General features: G+C 41.5%; 2 protein-coding genes across 3 annotated transcripts in view; one reads left to right on the forward strand and one right to left on the reverse strand.

Annotated features, from left to right (window-relative positions):
• GFM2 (GTP dependent ribosome recycling factor mitochondrial 2) overlaps positions 1-15847 on the forward strand; it is a 51439-nt gene extending 35592 nt beyond the window's left edge. For both annotated transcript variants that reach the window (XM_061129525.1, XM_061129526.1), the window contains 5 exons: positions 946-1084; positions 5526-5705; positions 6914-7029; positions 14248-14430; positions 14878-15847. In XM_061129525.1, coding sequence (XP_060985508.1) covers positions 946-1084; positions 5526-5705; positions 6914-7029; positions 14248-14430; positions 14878-15006 — 747 coding nt within the window. In that variant the 3' untranslated portion in view covers positions 15007-15847. The remainder of the gene's footprint in view (positions 1-945; positions 1085-5525; positions 5706-6913; positions 7030-14247; positions 14431-14877) is intronic.
• HEXB (hexosaminidase subunit beta) overlaps positions 15304-17436 on the reverse strand; it is a 31961-nt gene continuing 29828 nt past the window's right edge. Inside the window, exons 11-14 of the mRNA XM_061129537.1 lie at positions 17173-17347; positions 16107-16197; positions 15844-15948; positions 15304-15477 (exon numbers count right to left, since the gene is read on the reverse strand). Coding sequence (XP_060985520.1) covers positions 15417-15477; positions 15844-15948; positions 16107-16197; positions 17173-17347 — 432 coding nt within the window. The 3' untranslated portion in view covers positions 15304-15416. The remainder of the gene's footprint in view (positions 15478-15843; positions 15949-16106; positions 16198-17172; positions 17348-17436) is intronic.

Here is a 17436-nt window from a genome sequence, read left to right on the forward strand (position 1 = left end):
TTTCCAGTAGCTGAAGGCAGGGGCCAGATCTCTTTTGGGGTTAAAATTAATTCTTCACTATACAGATGGTATATGAATAAAATGGGGCAAATAGGATTACTTGCACTGTACTCTCCCATACACAAAGACCTTCAGGAGTAACTGTTTTTGTGTTATTTTGTTTTTTGGGTTTTTTTTTTTTTAATGTTTTAATGCAAATTTGGCTGTTCTAACAAGGACCCAAAATGACATTGGTTCAGAAAAGATAAAAGTCAGTTTCTCTGTCACTTGAAGGTTCAAGCTACTCTAGTAGTTTTGACTGCCCACAAAACTGTAAGGTTAAGGTGTCCAGGATGATTGGGAAATAGCCATGTGATTGGGAGTGTGTGGGAGAGGGGTTATTTCCCTCATTCACAAGCTGTTGCCCTCATTCACATTTCAAGATAGTTATCTACATCTTCATTAAGAGAATGGTTTTATTTATCCTTAAAGACATAACCTAGAAGCTGACAACATCATTGATACTTATGTTCCATTGGCCAGAACTTAGCTTTGTGGTTGGGAAGCATGGTTCTGGTTAGAATGCCACTTGGCCAGCTAATAACCCAACTATCACAGAGTAAGAGGCTGACTGCACTGGCTCTTAGTTGTGGCACATGGGATCTTCATTGCGGCATGAGCACTGACTAGTTACCCGACCAGTGATCAAACCCAGGCCCCCTGCATTGGGATTGTAGAATCTTAGCCACTGGACCACCCCTTGTGATTCACTTTTAATTGATTTATTATTATACTCAGAGAAGTTAAAAACAGTGTTTTGATGTAGGAGCCAAAAAAAGTTTACAGGAGACATTTTGTTTGTAAGTAATGGGAAATAAAATGTATTGATACCATACGTGTATTTAGTGTTTTGTGATAAACAGTTTTTCCTTGACCTTTGTTTTGTTTTCTTCCTCTTTTATCCAGACTATCCTTTGTGGCATGGGGGAGTTACATATTGAAATTATTCATGACCGAATCAAGAGGGAATACGGACTAGAAACCTATCTCGGGCCCCTGCAGGTGGCATACCGAGAGGCCATCCTAAATTCAGTTCATGCCACAGGTAAATACAACATTTAGAACTTACTGGTCCTGTTGCTCTCTTTTTCTCCAGGATCTGTTTGCTGCATCTCTTAGTTTAGTTGCATAAAGCAGGGTTTATATTCGCTAGTGTCTTCCATCAGTGAGGACAGGTTTTATGTGTGTTTTCTTGTTTTTTTAGAATTTGTTTGCTTTAGGCACGGCCCTATTTCATTGCCGCTCATTTATTACATATACTTGGCTGAGCCACTCGTCAGGCAGGTGCGCAGTGGGATTAGCCATTGAAGTAGACAGCTCATCCTGGTCCTCAATACCAGAATGAGTATAAGAGTTTGAAGTTGGTGTGCTATTTTTTACTCCATAAAATAGTGGAAATGGGAGTGGGGAAGGTAGAATTAGATGAAGGCAGTCAAATGGTACTGACTTCCAGTTATAAGATAAATAAGTACTAGGGATGTGATGTACACCATGATAAAGATAATTAATACTGCTGTACATTATAAGTGAAAGTTAAGAGAGTATATCCTAAGATTTCTCATCACAAAGGAAAAAATCTTTTTTATTTCTTTAGTGTTATATCTATATGAGATGTTAGATGTTCACCAGACTAATTGTGGTAGTTATTTCATGATCTATATAAGTTAAATCCTTATGTTGTACACCTTAAACTCCTACAGTGCTGTATGTCAATTATATCTCAGTAAAATTACAGATAATTTTAAAATTTAAAAAAGAAAAAAAATAGAGTGGAAAATAATTTCCACTGTTTAATAAACATGGTAATCTTGTGCTGATGGTATTCTTGAGAAACTGAAGTTTTTATATTTCTGTGCCAAAATGTAAGAATTCATGCTTTTTCTACATACGATATTTTCAGTTTGGTTCCCTTAAGTAAAAGAACATGACAGTTATTCCCATCCCCACAGTAAGGAAACTTGGACAGGTTTGTGAAAAAATAAAGAAAAGAGATGTGTAGCGTAACTAGGAACTTTTAAGCACTTCAGTGGTTTATAAATAGGCCAGGTGATTACTTTTCATTGAAACTTGAAAAATTAAACAGGATATAGGGGCATGATGACAAATGACATGATGATTTCTTTTCCTGGACTTTATATCTGGAAAAACAAGATGCTTGGAAAATATAAATAACCCCTTTCAAGTTAATGTCTGAAGTGGTTAGAATATGATGGAAACTTCCAGAGATTAAAAAAAGGAAGGTGGAACAGAAATGTTGGAAGATAACTCAGCATCTAGGCCACTAGCTATTCTGGAGAAATCTGTGGTCGTATTTAACCTACTGCTTGAGAGCCACATTCTCATGGAAACAATATGGAAAGTCTTCTCCATAAAAGAAGGTGACAGAGAAACTTATCTGACTGGCTTTTGGCAAAGGGGCAGAATTTCTGAGGATTTGTAACCATAGGCAATTTCAGCCTAAGTTCATAGAACTAGTGTAATCTATAAAACTCCAAACCAAGAGGAACTTAGTGTGAAGTCCTCTTCATTGGTGATAGACCAAGAGAAAGCAAACAGTGGGCTCTTTAGGTAAATGTACCCTCATTCCGGGCCTCAAAGATCCCACAAAGGAAAATGAACTCAATTTTTTTTTTTTGAAGTTTTAAAATCATAAAGCCTTGAGAAAAGGCACAATGAGCAAAAAAAAGCAGTAGAAACAATAAACCTCACAGGCAGACGAGCAAAGCCTTCTGATACTGGAATTACCATGTACAGTGTATATAAAATAAATATTATTTTTGAAGAAATAAGAAAGGGGATTAAAAAGTATTAGTAAGAAATAGGAAACTTTCAAAAATAAATAAGCGATGGAATGTTATCTGAGAAAGAAAGGAAATGCTCAAAAAAATGATGGGGTTGTGTCATAAGGACATAGGAACCAACCTGAAGAGGCGACACTGGCTAAATCTGGGTTAATTTGAGCTCCAGAATAGCTAAGTACCATAATTAAGCCATTGACAAAAAGCTAGAATTCCTGAGGCCATACCAATAATAGATCAACAAGAAGAGACTGTTTTTCCTTACACTGAAATGGCAAGTGCTGACTGTTAGATGTTGAGGAGGAGGGTTGGAATAGAAAACCGTCATTTTGCAAATACTTAATATTGTTTACGTTGTTGAATAACATATTTGCATAGTCTTCAAGTGTCTCCCTCTAAATTGCTTGCTAGTTACAAAGTGAAAAGCTAGTAACCAGATGCTGCAGCAGTCAGACCACACCTTGACTGAACAGTCAGACCACCAGTGATCACATGCTGTTGAGACACAGGTTACATTTGTGTACATCTAGAAAATTATCAAAATGTACAGGTATTAAGACCCAAGTTCAGTGGGAAACCATACTATTCATGAGACTTCCTTGGTGGTCCAGGGGCTGAGATTGTCCTCCTAATGCCTGGGCCAGGGTTCAGATCCCTGGGCGGGGAACTGTTAATAGATCCCACGTACCACAGCTAAGAGTTCACATGCCACAACTAAAGATTGTGCATGCCACAATTAAGACCTGGTGCAGCCAAATAAATTTTTTGAAAAAAGAGAATGAAAGAAAACTATAGCTAAGAACCATACTATTCATAGATAAGAGGACTGAACAGCATGAAGGTACCAATTCTACCCAAAGAAGTGTATCAGACATTAACACTTATTATAAAAGCAGTCATTATGATACTGATCAACTAATCAAGCTAGGAATAGACAGATATACCGGGGGAACAAACCAGAGCGCTTAGAAACACACTCATATCTAATGAAAATGCAGCTTTCACAGAGTGATATTGAAGCTCAGTGGGAAAGGGCAGACTGAATTTCAATAAATGGGCCTGGAAAAACTATTCATATGAGAAAAGATTTATTTTCCTCCCATAAACTGTATCTAAACCTCAATTCCAGTTGAATTTAAAAGCCTAAATAAGAGGAAAGGGTTGGAAAGTCTCCCTATGAGGACAGAAGAATAAAGAGAATAAATGCTAATGTATGCAAAAGAGGAAAAAAAGAAAACCCCAATGCTTTATGAAAGTTTTTAAACTTTCAAATTTTTGGAAGATAGTATAGGAGAACATAACCAGGTAAGGCTGAAACTGAACTAAAAGATGAGTAAATTTGATGGTATTGAAATTAAGAATGTATTAGAATATAATGAAAGCAAAAAGATAGGCTGAGAGAAGATACTTGCCTCATATAAAACTGACAGATGAGAATCCAAAAATCACTAAAAACATGACAGCCAACCAAGTAGAAAAGTGAGCAAAAAAGGTTGAACAGACATTTCACAAAAGAGGCCGAAGGCCCATGAACACATTAAAAGATTGTCAGTGATTAGGGTCATGAGAGTTAAAAGACAAGATGCCCTTTTACACCAACGAGATTGGCAAGAAAACAGTTTGGCAACTTTGTTATGAAGTTGGCTATGTGTAGACCTTAGTTCTCAGCAGTTCCTCTAGTAGGTATCAGTAGGTATCAGTCCTGGGTGTTCATTGGAAGGACTCATGTTGAAGCTGAAACTCCAATACTTTGGCCACCGGATGCGAAGAGCTGATTCGTTTGAAAAGACCCTGATGCTGGGAAAGATTGAGGGCGGGAGGAGAAGGGGATGACAGAGGATGAGACGGTTGGATGGCATCACCGACTCAATGGACATGAGTTTGGGCGAACTCTGGGAGTTGGTAATGGACAGGCAGGCCTGGCGTGCTGTGGTTCATGGGGTTGCAAAGAGTTGGACATGGCTGAGCAACTGAACTGAACAGGTGGTTTCTTGACTGCTTCTCCCTTGCTTAGCAGTGGTTCCAGATCTGCCCTGTGGAACTCAGGGAAGGTCGTAGAGGCTGGAGTCTTGCCTACAAGAAATGGGGGACAAAAGCCCTCCATGCCAGAGAGCCCCAACATGGCCCCACTCAGTTTCACTGACCACTGTTGCTTGTTGACAAATGAGGGATACCATTTTCACTTTAACAAATAGATCAGTAGTTTTGGAGGATTGAAATCATGAACATTAAATAAAGAATATATTGCTGGAACAGTATGAAATTTAACTGTTTGTTGTCAAGGTTAAAAACCTTTTAATTTTCATTAGATAACCTTTTGTACTCAATAAGTGTTTTAAGTAAAAATTTTGTGCTTAAAAGAATTTCAGTCACATAAACGTTGAAACGTATGATCTGCATGTCAGAACTTGTGTGTTCATCTGCCTCAACACACCCTAACACTGAAGCAATATTAATAGGTGATTCAGAGCAAGTGTTGATAAACACAGAAACTACGCTTTCTTGATAGAACTATTTACTCTGACATTTTTATACTATGCTTAGTGTCTTTATTGGTATTCTCTTCCATGAGACCTTGAATTTGTTGACTGTAATCAACTTGTTCGACTTGCTGATTTTTGCCAGTTGTGGCACCTTGACACCTTTCCAGAACAAATCTCTGAGGTACTATATTCAATTTGTTTACAGATACCTTAGATAGAACTTTAGGAGACAAACGGCATCTTGTGACTGTAGAACTGGAAGCAAAACCCATGGAAACATCATCTCTTCTGCCCATTATCGAGTATGCAGCAAGCGTTGCTGGAGACCTCTCGCAAGCCTCCCGAGAGGCCTTTGAAAATGGCGTTCACAGTGCATGCCTCCAAGGTGAGGTAGTCAAACCAGAGTGAGCATGGGTATCACTTTCAACCCCTTCTAATAATAGAAATTATTTCTTTCTTCTTTTCTAACTTTGGGAGTATTTTCTCCCTGTTTCTCCCCATGCATATGTCATACCTGGTAGTTGTCCCACAGTATTGCATATTCTGTTTTGTTGTTTTCAGTCTTTTGTTCACTTTGCTTTTCAGTTTTGGAGGTGTCTACTGATAAATCTTCTCACTCAGACTTTGCTCCGCCGCGTCCCGTCTGAGCGTGTCAGTGGTCTTCTTCCTTTCTGTTAGTGTCTCTGACCTGAGGCATTCCTTTTTGTTTCTGTCTCTGTGCCATCATGATCATCTGTTCTTCGTGACCTTCACTTTGTCTGTCACAGCCCTTAGCATGTTCATCACAGTTCATATTCTCAGTCTGACCATTCAGCATCCCTGCCATGTTTGGTTCTGATGCTTGCTCTCTCTGTTCAGATTGTGCTCTTTGCCCTTCAGCATTTTTCTTGATAGCCAGCTGTGATACACTGGGTGAAAGGGACTGCTCTAAACTGGCCTTTAGTACTGTGGTGGGGAGGGGAGGGGAGGGGAGCGTCTGTGCCCCTAAGATTGGGTCTTAGCCGGTGCCCTTGGCCTCTGAGCTGCACTGCCGTTTCTCAGACCTTCCACCCCCCCCATAGGTGGGACAGGACGGCTGGAATAGACTGCCATTGGGTGCTTCCCTCAAGTCACCTAGGCTCTGATACCCCTTTAAGTTTGGCTCTGAGGGCGGACCTTGTTAAGAATAGACTGCCTTGGGGTATTTCAGAAAGAATTCCTCCCCACTGCCACCCTCATGAATCTGATATTTACTGTGAGAGCCTGCTTGAGATCACAAAATTGTGCCCCTCCCCACCCCCAAGACTGGATCCTCCTGGAGTTTTTAACTCTGACTGGGCCACACTGAGCCTCAGACAGTTTATCAATTACAGTTCAGTGCAACTCCCTGCACTGACCTCTCTCTCCAGTCTTAGGGACAGTGGTTTGCCCTTTGTCCTCCCCTCTCCAGTCAACCCAATAAGAGTTGTTGCTGTTTATTTATTATTTAGAACAGTGTGATGACTTCAAAGCTCCTTACATGCGGGACACTGGAAGTTCTCTGCCTTTTTACACATTTCAGTTACCCCTCACTGAATACAATACAGTCCTAATATAGTTTTCCCCATTACCTAGGACCATTGCTTGGATCCCCAGTTCAAGACCTAGCAGTTACTTTACATTCTTTGGTAATTCATCCCGGTACCTCCACAACTATGATTTCTGCCTGTGTCTCAAGATGCCTACAAAAGGTATGGAAGTATCCTAATCCTTTCTGCTGTAATTGTGATTGTGGTTTTCATTTCGTTCATTTCATTAGTCTGCCCTCTAAGGGATAAGAATAAGAGGCTTATGGAAGCTTCCTGATTGGAGAAGCTGCTGTAACAGTGCTTCCTATTAAAGTGCTGCACTCAATATGCCAGCAAATCTGGAAAACTCAGCAGTGGCCACAGGACTGGAAAAGGTCAATTTTCATTCCAGTCCCAAAGAAAGGCAATACCAAAGAATGTTCAAACTGCCACACAATTGCACTCATTTCACATGCTAGTAAAGTAATGCTCAAAATTCTCCAAGCAAGGCTTCAACAGTATGTGAACTGAGAACTTCCAGATGTTCATGCTGGATTTAGAAAAGGCAGAGGAACCAGAGGTCAAATTGCCAATATCTGTTGGATCATCGAAAAAGCAAGTGTCCAGAAAAACATCTTCTTCTGCTTTATTGACTACACCAAAGCCTCTGACTGTGTGGATCACAGCGAACTATGGAAAATTCTTAGAGTTGGGAATACCAGACCACCTTACCTGTCTCCTGAGAAATCTATACTCAGATCAACAGTTAGAACTGGACATGGAACAACAGACTGGTTCCAAAATGGGAAAGGAGTATGTCAAGGCTGTATATTGTACTCTGCTTATTTAACTTATATGCAGAATACATCATGCAAAATGCAGGGCTGGATGAAGCACAAGATGGAATCAAGATTGCTGGGAGAAATATCAGCAACCTCAGATACGCAGATGACACCAACTTTATGGTAGAAAGTGAAGAGGAACTAAAGAGCCTCCAGATGAAAGTGAAAGTGGAAAAGTTGGCTTAAAACTCAGCATTCAAAAAACTAAGATCATGGCATCTGGTCCCATCACTTCATGGCAAATAGATGGGGAAGCAATGGAAAGAGTGAGAGATTTTGTTTTTTTGGGTTCCAAAATCACTGCAGATGGTGACTGCAGCCATAAAGTTAAAAGACGCTTGCTCCTTGGAAGAAAAGCTATGACCACCCCAGACAGCGTATTAAAAAGCAGAGACCTTACTTTGCCAACAAATGTCCACCTAGTCAAAGCTATGGTTTTTCCAGTAGTCATGTATGGGTGTGAGAGTTGGACTCTAAAGAAACCTGAGGACCGAAGAATTGATGTTTTTGAACTGTGGTGTTGGAGAAGACTCCTGAGAGTCCCTTGGACTGCAAGGAGATCCAACCAGTCAATCCTAAAGGAAGTGAGTCCTGAATATTCATTGGAAATACTGATGCTGAAGCTGAAACTCCAATACTTTGACCACCTGATGCAAAGAACTGACTTATTGGAAAAGACCCTGATGCTGGGAAAGATTGAAGGCAGGAGGAGAAGGGGATGACAGAGGATGAGATGGTTGGATGGCATCACCGACTCAATGGACATGAGTTTGAGCAAGCTCCAGGAGTTGGTGATGGACAGGGATGCCTGGCATGCTGCAGTCCATGGGGTCACAAAGAATAGGACACAACTGAGCAACTGAACTGAATCTGTTTTGCTTTAAGGCACTCTGGCCAGCCATGCACCACTGATCCGCAGACAGCTGTGCTCCCAGGGCCTGACCTTGTGTCCTTGCATTCTGAACCCTATAATCAAGAGTTTCTAATCCTGGAGAAACTTTGATTTCTTAATCACTGGAGTTTTATTCAAAATAGGGTGTAGGATATTGGTATTCAACACAGATAGTGACTAAACATCCTCTGATTCTGCCGAAGAGGCAAGTTGTTTTAGTGGCATCTCTCCTTTCCCTGCCTTCCCAGGTGGCACTGGAGTAAAGAACCTGCCTGCCAATGGAGGAGATATAAGAGACGCAGCTTCGACCCCTGGGTCAGGAAGATACCTTGGAGGGGAGAAGGAAATGGCAATTCACTCTATTATTCTTGCCTGGGAAATCCCATGGGCAAAGGAGCCTGGGGGGCTACAGTCCATAGGGTTACAACGAGCCGGACTTGACTGAAGCGACTGAGCATACATGCTGCTTTTCCTATACCAGATACATAGGCATAGAGGCAGGCTTGGCAGCTCTGAGTAAAAGACACTCTTTGGGTCAGCTCTGCCCAAAATGGACTATAATGTAAAGGACACTGAAGGTCTAATATTGGTTCCAGTATTGGAGTTCATGTTTATTCTACTAAGATTAATCAAGGATCACTAAAATCAGATAAGTCCTGTTGAGTTACAGATCAGATAAGTGAAGTTCCTTCTCAGAGCATAAAGCAGTTTCCTCTTCTCCTTGTGGTTGCCTGGGGATATGCCTTTGAGCTAGTGGAGGTTATGGAATTCCAGTTGAGCTATTTCAAATCCTAAAAGATGATGCTGTGAAAGTGCTGCACTCAATATGCCAGCAAATTTGGAAAACTCAGCAGTGGCCACAGGACTGGAAAAGGTCAGTTTTCATTTTAATGCTAAAGAATGTTCAGACTACCGCACAGTTGCACTCATCTCACATGCTAGCAAAGTAATGCTCAAAATTCTCCAAGCCAGGCTTCAATAGTATGTGAACGAGAACTTCAAGCTGAATGTAGAAAAGGCAGAGGAACCAGAGATGAAATTGCCAACATTCGTTGGATCATCGAAAAAGCAACAGAGTTCCAGAAAAACATCTCCTGTTTATTGACTACGCCAAAGCCTTTGACTGTGTGGATCACAACAAACTGAAAAATTCTTAAAGCATTGGGAATACCAGACCACCTTACCTGCCTCCTAAGAATTCTGTATGTAGGTCAAGAAGCAACAGTTAGAACCGGACTTGGAACAACAGACTGGTTCCAAATTGGGAAGGGAGTACATCAGGGCTGTATGTTGTCACTCTGCTTATTTAACTTCTATGCAGAGTACATCATGCGAAATGCCAGGTTGGATGAAGCACAAGCTGGAATCAAGATTGCCTAGAGAAATACAGATAACCTCAGGTATGCAGATGACACCACCCTTACGGCAGAAAGAGAAGAGGAAATAAAGAGGCTCTTGGTGAAAGTGAAAGAGGAGAGTGAAAAAGCTGTCTTAAAACTCAGCATTCAAAAAAGATCATGGCATCCAATCCATCACTTCATGGCAAATAGATGGGGAAACAATGGAAACAGTAAGAGACTTTATTTTTTTAAGCTCCAAAATCACTGCAGATGGTGACTGCAGCCGTGAAATTAAAAGATGCACTTCTTGGAAGAAAAGCTATGAACAACCTAGACAGCATATTTAAAATCAGAGAAATTACTTTGCTGACAAAGGTCTATCTAGTCAAAGCTATGGTTTTTCCAGTAGTCATGTGTGGGTGTGAGAGTTGGACTCTAAAGAAACCTGAGGACCGAAGAATTGATGCTTTTGAACTGTGGTGTTGGAGAAGACTCTTGAGAGCCCCTCGGACTGCAAGGAGATCCAACCAGTCAATTCTAAAGGAAATCAGTTCTGAAAATTCATTGGAAGAACTGATGCTGAAGCTCCAGTACTTTGGCCACCTGATGCAAAGGACTGACTCATTGGAAAAGACCCCGATGCTAGGAAAGATTGAAGGTAGGAGGAGAAGGGGACGACAGAGGATGTAAAGGTTGGATGGCATCACCAACTAAATGGACATGAATTTGAGTACGCTCCAGGAGTTGGTGATGGACAGGGAAGCCTGATGTGCTGCAGTCCATCGGGTCAGCCGCCAGGACCTTGGTGTGCTGAATGGTGATTCCATGCATTCATTCAGTGTGGGAATACTCTAGTTTTGTAGGTGACTGATGTGCATTAAAACACTTGCTTTTATCACCATTTTCTAGTATTTTGGACTGGGTTTGAGATGTGGTTTTCTAGTCTTATTTGAATCCATAATTACAAAGTTAATTTAAATACCCTAAGTCCCTGACTTAGGAAGGCTGAACTTGAAAGACTTTTTCATGTGAGTTCAAATTCATACTTCTTAAGAGTTTTCATTTTAAAAAATACCCACTTACATTTTCAAAAATAAAATTATTTAAATATTGTTTTCTGGAGCATATAGTTAGAAATATTGCCTGTAAAGTGGTCATGATGAAATTGTTGAAAACATTTACCTTCCAATAGTTCTTAAACGTTCCACCTGACTTTGGTTTTAGTATTTAAATTACTGTAACCTGAAAGATGATACAGTGCTTCTAAGGTAACGTCAAGCCCCAGTATTTTGGCCAGTCCTTCAGAATCTAATACCCTTTAGTTAAGCTTCCATTAAGACCATAGTAGAGAATAAGAATTAACTTTATGAGGCCTCCACTTAATCTTTAGTTTTAATTCATTACTTTAAATACTACCAATGGAAGTACTCGGAGCCTTGTGAAACTTCATCTGGTGGGGAAACTCCTTGCCTCTGCTGATGAGAAGTCAATGATGCTTCATATAGTTATTGAGCCATCTATGTTGCACTTACGGTGCACTGGGATCTGAGGGAGCGCAATAAGATGTATGTTTTTCTTGACCTAAACGAGCTTATCATTTAGAAGGAAATTAAATATAGCCAAACAGTCAGAATATTAGACAGAATGGTATAAGACTCACAGAAGCTGAGAAGTGGGGAATTGGAGCACGGTTCTTGGTGTCACCTACTATTTGGCACCTGCCAAGAGCACTGGCAGCCCCCGAACAAGGGCGTGCCCGTCGGCCTCTGCAGAGGCTGAGCCCATGCTGCCACAGCTCTCGACCTGCAACACCCCGGGGAGTTCGGCGTGGAGCGCGGCGTCCTCACTGCAGGGAACCTGCGGGACAGGTCTTTAGATACTTGGATGTTTTAGGAACTGATTTCAAGATTCCAGTCCTTGCATCTCCTCTTGCCTAGAAAAGCACTAAATCCCTTTCTGAGGACCTCAGATCCTCCTGGAGAGCAGAAAACCCTTCGTAAAATGAGTGCTTAATTGTATTGAACTTCCCCTTCACCAAAATCTTATGTATTAACCTTACCCCACTGCCTCTTCAGAGCAGTCTCTCAGAGCTATCTGAGGTGCTGTCTCCCAGGCTGCAGTTTTCATTTTGCCCCAGATGAAACTTAACTTGCATCTTTTTAGTCAACACTGGAAAGAAGTTAATGTTGCTGAAATTCAGCCTCTGTTCACAGCTGCTGAATAGAAACGTAGAGACAAGAGTTTTCAGTGAAACAGGAGAGAAGCTTTTATTGCTTTGCCAGGCAAAGGGGCCCTGGTGAGCTAATCCCCTCAAGACTGTGTGAGCCACCCTGAAGAGACAGGGAGGACTTTATAGTGTTTCAGGAGCAGGGTGTTTCAACCGGTCTACAGTCTGTGTTCTTGGGGTTAGCAGCTTTCATCGAGAGGGTTCTGCTTCCTGAAAAACAGTTTACGTGTGTTAAGCCTTTATATCTTTAAGGGAACTGTGAGTTTGGTGATCATTAGAATATAGGAGGGACTGGAGTCTGGAGAACCTCAGGGAATAGACCAGATCTGAGCTAGAGTATCAGCAACAGGAATATCAATCTCAGAGCTCACATTGGGGAAACAGGAAATCAAAGATGCATGTCCGGGTAACCTGACGACGAGTGATGCCGTCAACAGAAAGAGGAGCGAGCAGGCAGGCGTTTGGGAAGGAAGCAGTGAGATCAGTTTGAGGCGTCCTGGGTTGCTGCAAGACACTCAGACATCATCCCAGAGTAGCCCAGTGGATTACAAGGAGCACCCAAAGACTGTGACTCGCGTACAGCTTAGCGTTTCTGAGGAAGCTCTGTAGAAGCAGTTTTTGATGCTCTATAACTACGCAGGGTCGCTAAGGAAAACGCTGTGAAAGAGGACTAAGGACAGACCCATGAGCACAATACCTCCTGTTCAGTCACACAGAACTCTGACCCTTCCTTAGATGCAGCATTACTCTTAATTTTTAGTCTTTTCCCACTCCAATATGTTATTCAAAAAGATACACTGTGAAGTGGCACGAAGCTTTGGGTAAGAATTGCAAAAATACATAGGATGTATTTAGTTGTTTCTGTGTCATTATTTTTCCATAATGTTTTCATTCAAGGATTATTACTTTTTCACTAATTTGAGTCATTTCAGTTGGTAGTGATTTTAAAGGCTTAATCAGCTGCAAAGAACTGAAATTATGCTTTTACTATACATATGTGTGCTATGGTTTTCTGAAATGTCTACAATAGAGAATATACTGATGTTTTTACGAATCTGCCCATTTTCCATGATCGTGAATGTAGGAGGGGGAGGGGAAGGAGGAGGCGCAGAGCATTACTGGACAATAGAGGCGGTGGTGCCGCCGGTCCTGAGTGAGTGGGGGCAGGCGAGCAGAGAGGATGATCAGCCAGAGGCAGATAAAGGAGAGGCCACATTCCAGAGCCCTTGCTCTTTGATCTGGCTTCCACTGCTAAATCCAAGATGATTATATCCCACCGGACAACCAAACAGGCTTAGAATATATGGGAAATTGTTTTATTGTGTTTTAACTCTGGTAGGCCGGAGAAGTAGGTTACCTATTAAAGCAGACTCATCAGTAGTTACAGTGCTTGCAAACGACCTCCAAATCCATGTGCCAGTTTGGCTGATGGAATGATGCTGTGCAGACAAAATCTGACTAGGACCCGGACGCCAATATATTTTTATTCCTCTGCTGCTTCCCCAGTTTTGTCCACTTCCTATTTGCCTGATGCTGTTTTAGCTTTTTTCAGTTTCTGTTATCTGCTTGTTCTTCTTGGCCTTTGAAATCTAAAATTCTGAACAGAATTCTGTTTGTCTTACACTGAGAATATGTTTCTGCTTACTCTGTTTTTACCTCTCTCCTTCATTTCCCTCCTTGATTGCCCTGACTTGTAGCATGGACTGTAACTATAGGTTTCAAAACTTAAAGAGGAGATATATGAAGGAAATATGTCTTTGAGAGGGGAAAACCATTTTCTTTCCCCTGTGTCTCTGGGCACATGTTCACAGGTATTCTACCTAATCAGACTTTACCAAGCATCCTCTTGCAACACATACGTGAAGGTAGGAGCAAACCCTAAGTGAGGTCTCAGGTATACTGTTGGCGTGCATATACATGCAAACGTTGAAGTTTTGGACTTCTTATAAAGAGTGCTAAGGCAGGCTTCTGTCTTTTTGCTGGAGGCTCTGTGCTTAAGAGTATGGACAGTATTTTAAAGTTTTTATGAATCTTCCCTTCATAACAGAAGTCTGATCTGCAGTCTGAGGAAGAGGAGTTAACATCCTTTAATTCCTTTAGGCTCTGAAGAAAGCTGAAAAGCAAATTCTGGAGCCCCTGATGAATCTTGAGGTGACAGTGACAAGAGATTACCTCAGCCCTGTCCTAGCAGACCTGGCACAGAGAAGAGGGAACATTCAGGAAATCCAGTCTCGCCAAGACAGCAACGTTGTTACTGGGTTTGTTCCCTTAGCAGAAATCATGGTAGGTGCTCTGTGACTAAATTAACATATTTTACATAAATTGCTGGAGAAATCCCAGGGATCATATCAGCACGGGTGTGGATGTGTGGCGGAGGGCTTCCCAGCCCTGCACTAAGTTTGAGGTGGGCTCTACCAAAATGTGTCATCAGCCTAAATGGCCATTTCTCCATCCTGAGCACTTATTTACGTCTACTATCGCTGGCTCCCAGCCAGTTCTTGCCATTCTTTTCCCCGCCAGTCTCTCCTGCTCTAGGACAGGCATCTGAGTGCCAGCAGAGCCTTTTACCAAACGTTGGGGCTGGGGAATACTTCTGAAGCATACCCCCACTCCTGGTTTTCTGTCCTCACAGTACTTAGCAAGTTTTTCCTGATAATGGTCAAAAGATGTGCAGGGAGAGATTTGAGGCTTAACTTTGCAGAGATAACTAACTTAAATTATTTTGATTAGGGTTATTCAACTGTGCTTCGAACGTTAACATCAGGCTCAGCTACTTTTTCCTTAGAGCTGTCTAATTATCAAGCCATGAATCCTCAAGACCAAAGTACGCTGCTCAGCCAGAGAAGTGGCTTGTCCTAAGTCCTTGGAGAGAAACTCAGGAGCACCTACCTACTTCGTTTTCAGTAAGAACACTTTAAGGGAGAACTTGAACAGACAGTGGCACTGGTGCTGGTCATCCTACTTTATAGCATGAGAAATGTGCTGTGATGTTGAAGGTTAATGTACCTGAACTGTATGTGTATCTAGGAAATTATTACTGTTGGCAGTTAAGATTCAGTCTTTTGGAATACACTGAGTGATAGATATCACAAGGTTTTTGGTTGGCAGATTTTACGCTTCTCTCACAAGAAAGATGTCAGTATAATAAGATGGAGGTTCAATCAATAAAAAGATGTTTATTCAAAAACATGATTTTTAAAATCGGGTTGATTGTAGTAAGGATTGACTGTGGACTCTTTTCCCATATTTTCTTCTGTTTCAGCTCGTTTTTACATCCTGCCCTCATGGTCACAATAGCCAGTAAAGAGAGGTTGTGCAGCTATTCCTCGTCTGTAGGACAAGTATAAACAAAAGATGTTTTAGACTGATGTAATTCATCTCTGTCTTAAGAAACTTAGTAGCTCAAGTCAGAATCAGTAAACCATACCACAAATTACTGAGGAGAGATTCATAATTAATGGAGAAACAGTTGCCAATTTTTCCTAATTAGATCACTACCTCTTAAGTCATGTACATTTCTGTTTATAGCAAAAAGAAAAAAAATCCCAATAAGCTAGCTAACACTAAATAAGGTTAAAAATCACCCTGTACTTAACAGTATCCTAGCCTGACAAATAAATGTGTCTAACACTAAATAAGGTTAAAAATCACCCTGTACTTAACAGTATCCTAGCCTGACAAATAAATGTGTCTTACTTGACCATTCTGCAGCGGTGTCTTGTTAGTCTCCTGTAGGCATCCTCTAGGTCTGTGACTTCTGGGGGACTCCAGAGTCTCTCACCAACAGCACTCGCCCGAGGCCTAAAATTTAAACCACATGTTCCCCAAAGCAGTTTAAATTCATGTTTTCTTCAAGAAGCAAATCAACACACTTGGGCAAGTTTCTAGTGCTTTCTTGCTTGGGTGGAGAAGAGAAACTCAGGCACCTTAATTCACATGTCCTTCCTTAGATTCCATACCATAATCTTGGAGTAAGGTTAGTTGCATCCACATACTCTCCCCACAGGCAGGCTTCTCCACCAATGACAAGCTGTTTCTGTTCCTGAGTACCTAGATTACAATCAGTGGTGTAAGTTAGGTAGTTGCAACTTGAGGCTCACCTACAGAGGCGGTGCTGATTTCCAGTGTTAGCCTGGGGCAAGGTTTCTCTCTCAGAGTCAGGAGGACCTTGGGAGAAGTTCACAGCTGTGGCACAAAAATTGGTCGGAAACTTTATTGCCACTACTGACCCTGTGGTTCACAGAGTGTTTGTTAGCGTGTGTTGACTAATGTAGCAGGCCAGTAGTAAACTGATCATTTTATTTTGGTTTTATGCAAACTTATTTGGACACCAGAAGCACTTCCCCTGGTTGCCTGCAGACAGTGTGCGAAGGAATGCAAGGTGGACTATGCTAGTGACCACCACTCCTGCCTTCAGTACCTATCTTTTGGTACCAAAGAAGCTAGGTATCTACAGTAATTACGACTTTTTGATTCTCAGAAAATGCTTTTAGAGAAACAGTTCCTGACAGACCTGTAGTTTTGATACTTTTTAAACACTGGAACACTTTTCCTCAAAGGAAATTGTAAAAGTCTAGTGTACAAAACTGGACAAAGCAGAACTGTTTTTAAGGGGGTTTGAGAGCCTGGAGCCCCACCACTCAGACATGCCCATCCCCAAGGATGCCTCCTCCTCAGAACCCGGAAGCCACTGAACAGGACGCGATCCCTACTTAGGTGTCTGACATCGCAGAGAAAGCTCAGGGGAGAGACAAAGCTCATGCAGTAGGCATCTTTAAATGCATGGTGACAAGTTGTGTCAGTGTAAGGGAATCTTACTTTTGAAGTTCTTTCATTAGGAAAGAATACAGTTTCTTTCACAAAGTTTAAAATGATACTGAGTTCAGTCTGTTGGATTATACACAAGGAAAATCAAGGATCAAACATAAAGGGAGGATAATAGGTGGTACCTAGGTAAAGATTCCCGGAGGGAGGGGAGGGGTTGAAAAACCTAACATGTCCACTAAGGGTCGTTGCTTCACTTACCCTCAAAGTCAAGAGGCTCCACAGAGTAGTAATGTCTCCAGTCTTGTCCGTAACTGATCACATCTAAGTACCAAGGAGCAGAAATGATCACAGGGAAGCCAGCTGCTGTAATGTTATTTAGTTCCATAGAGAAGCTGTCCATTTTCCATACTTGAACTACTGTGCCTGGTATAAGCTAATAAAGTTACAAATTGAAGTACATATTATTAAGTCTCGCAACTACAGCAGATGAAAGTAAAAGTCTAAGACACTGTACCTAATAAC

The sequence above is a fragment of the Dama dama genome, chromosome 25 (assembly GCF_033118175.1).
Source record: "Dama dama isolate Ldn47 chromosome 25, ASM3311817v1, whole genome shotgun sequence".
Lineage (NCBI taxonomy): Eukaryota > Metazoa > Chordata > Mammalia > Artiodactyla > Cervidae > Dama > Dama dama.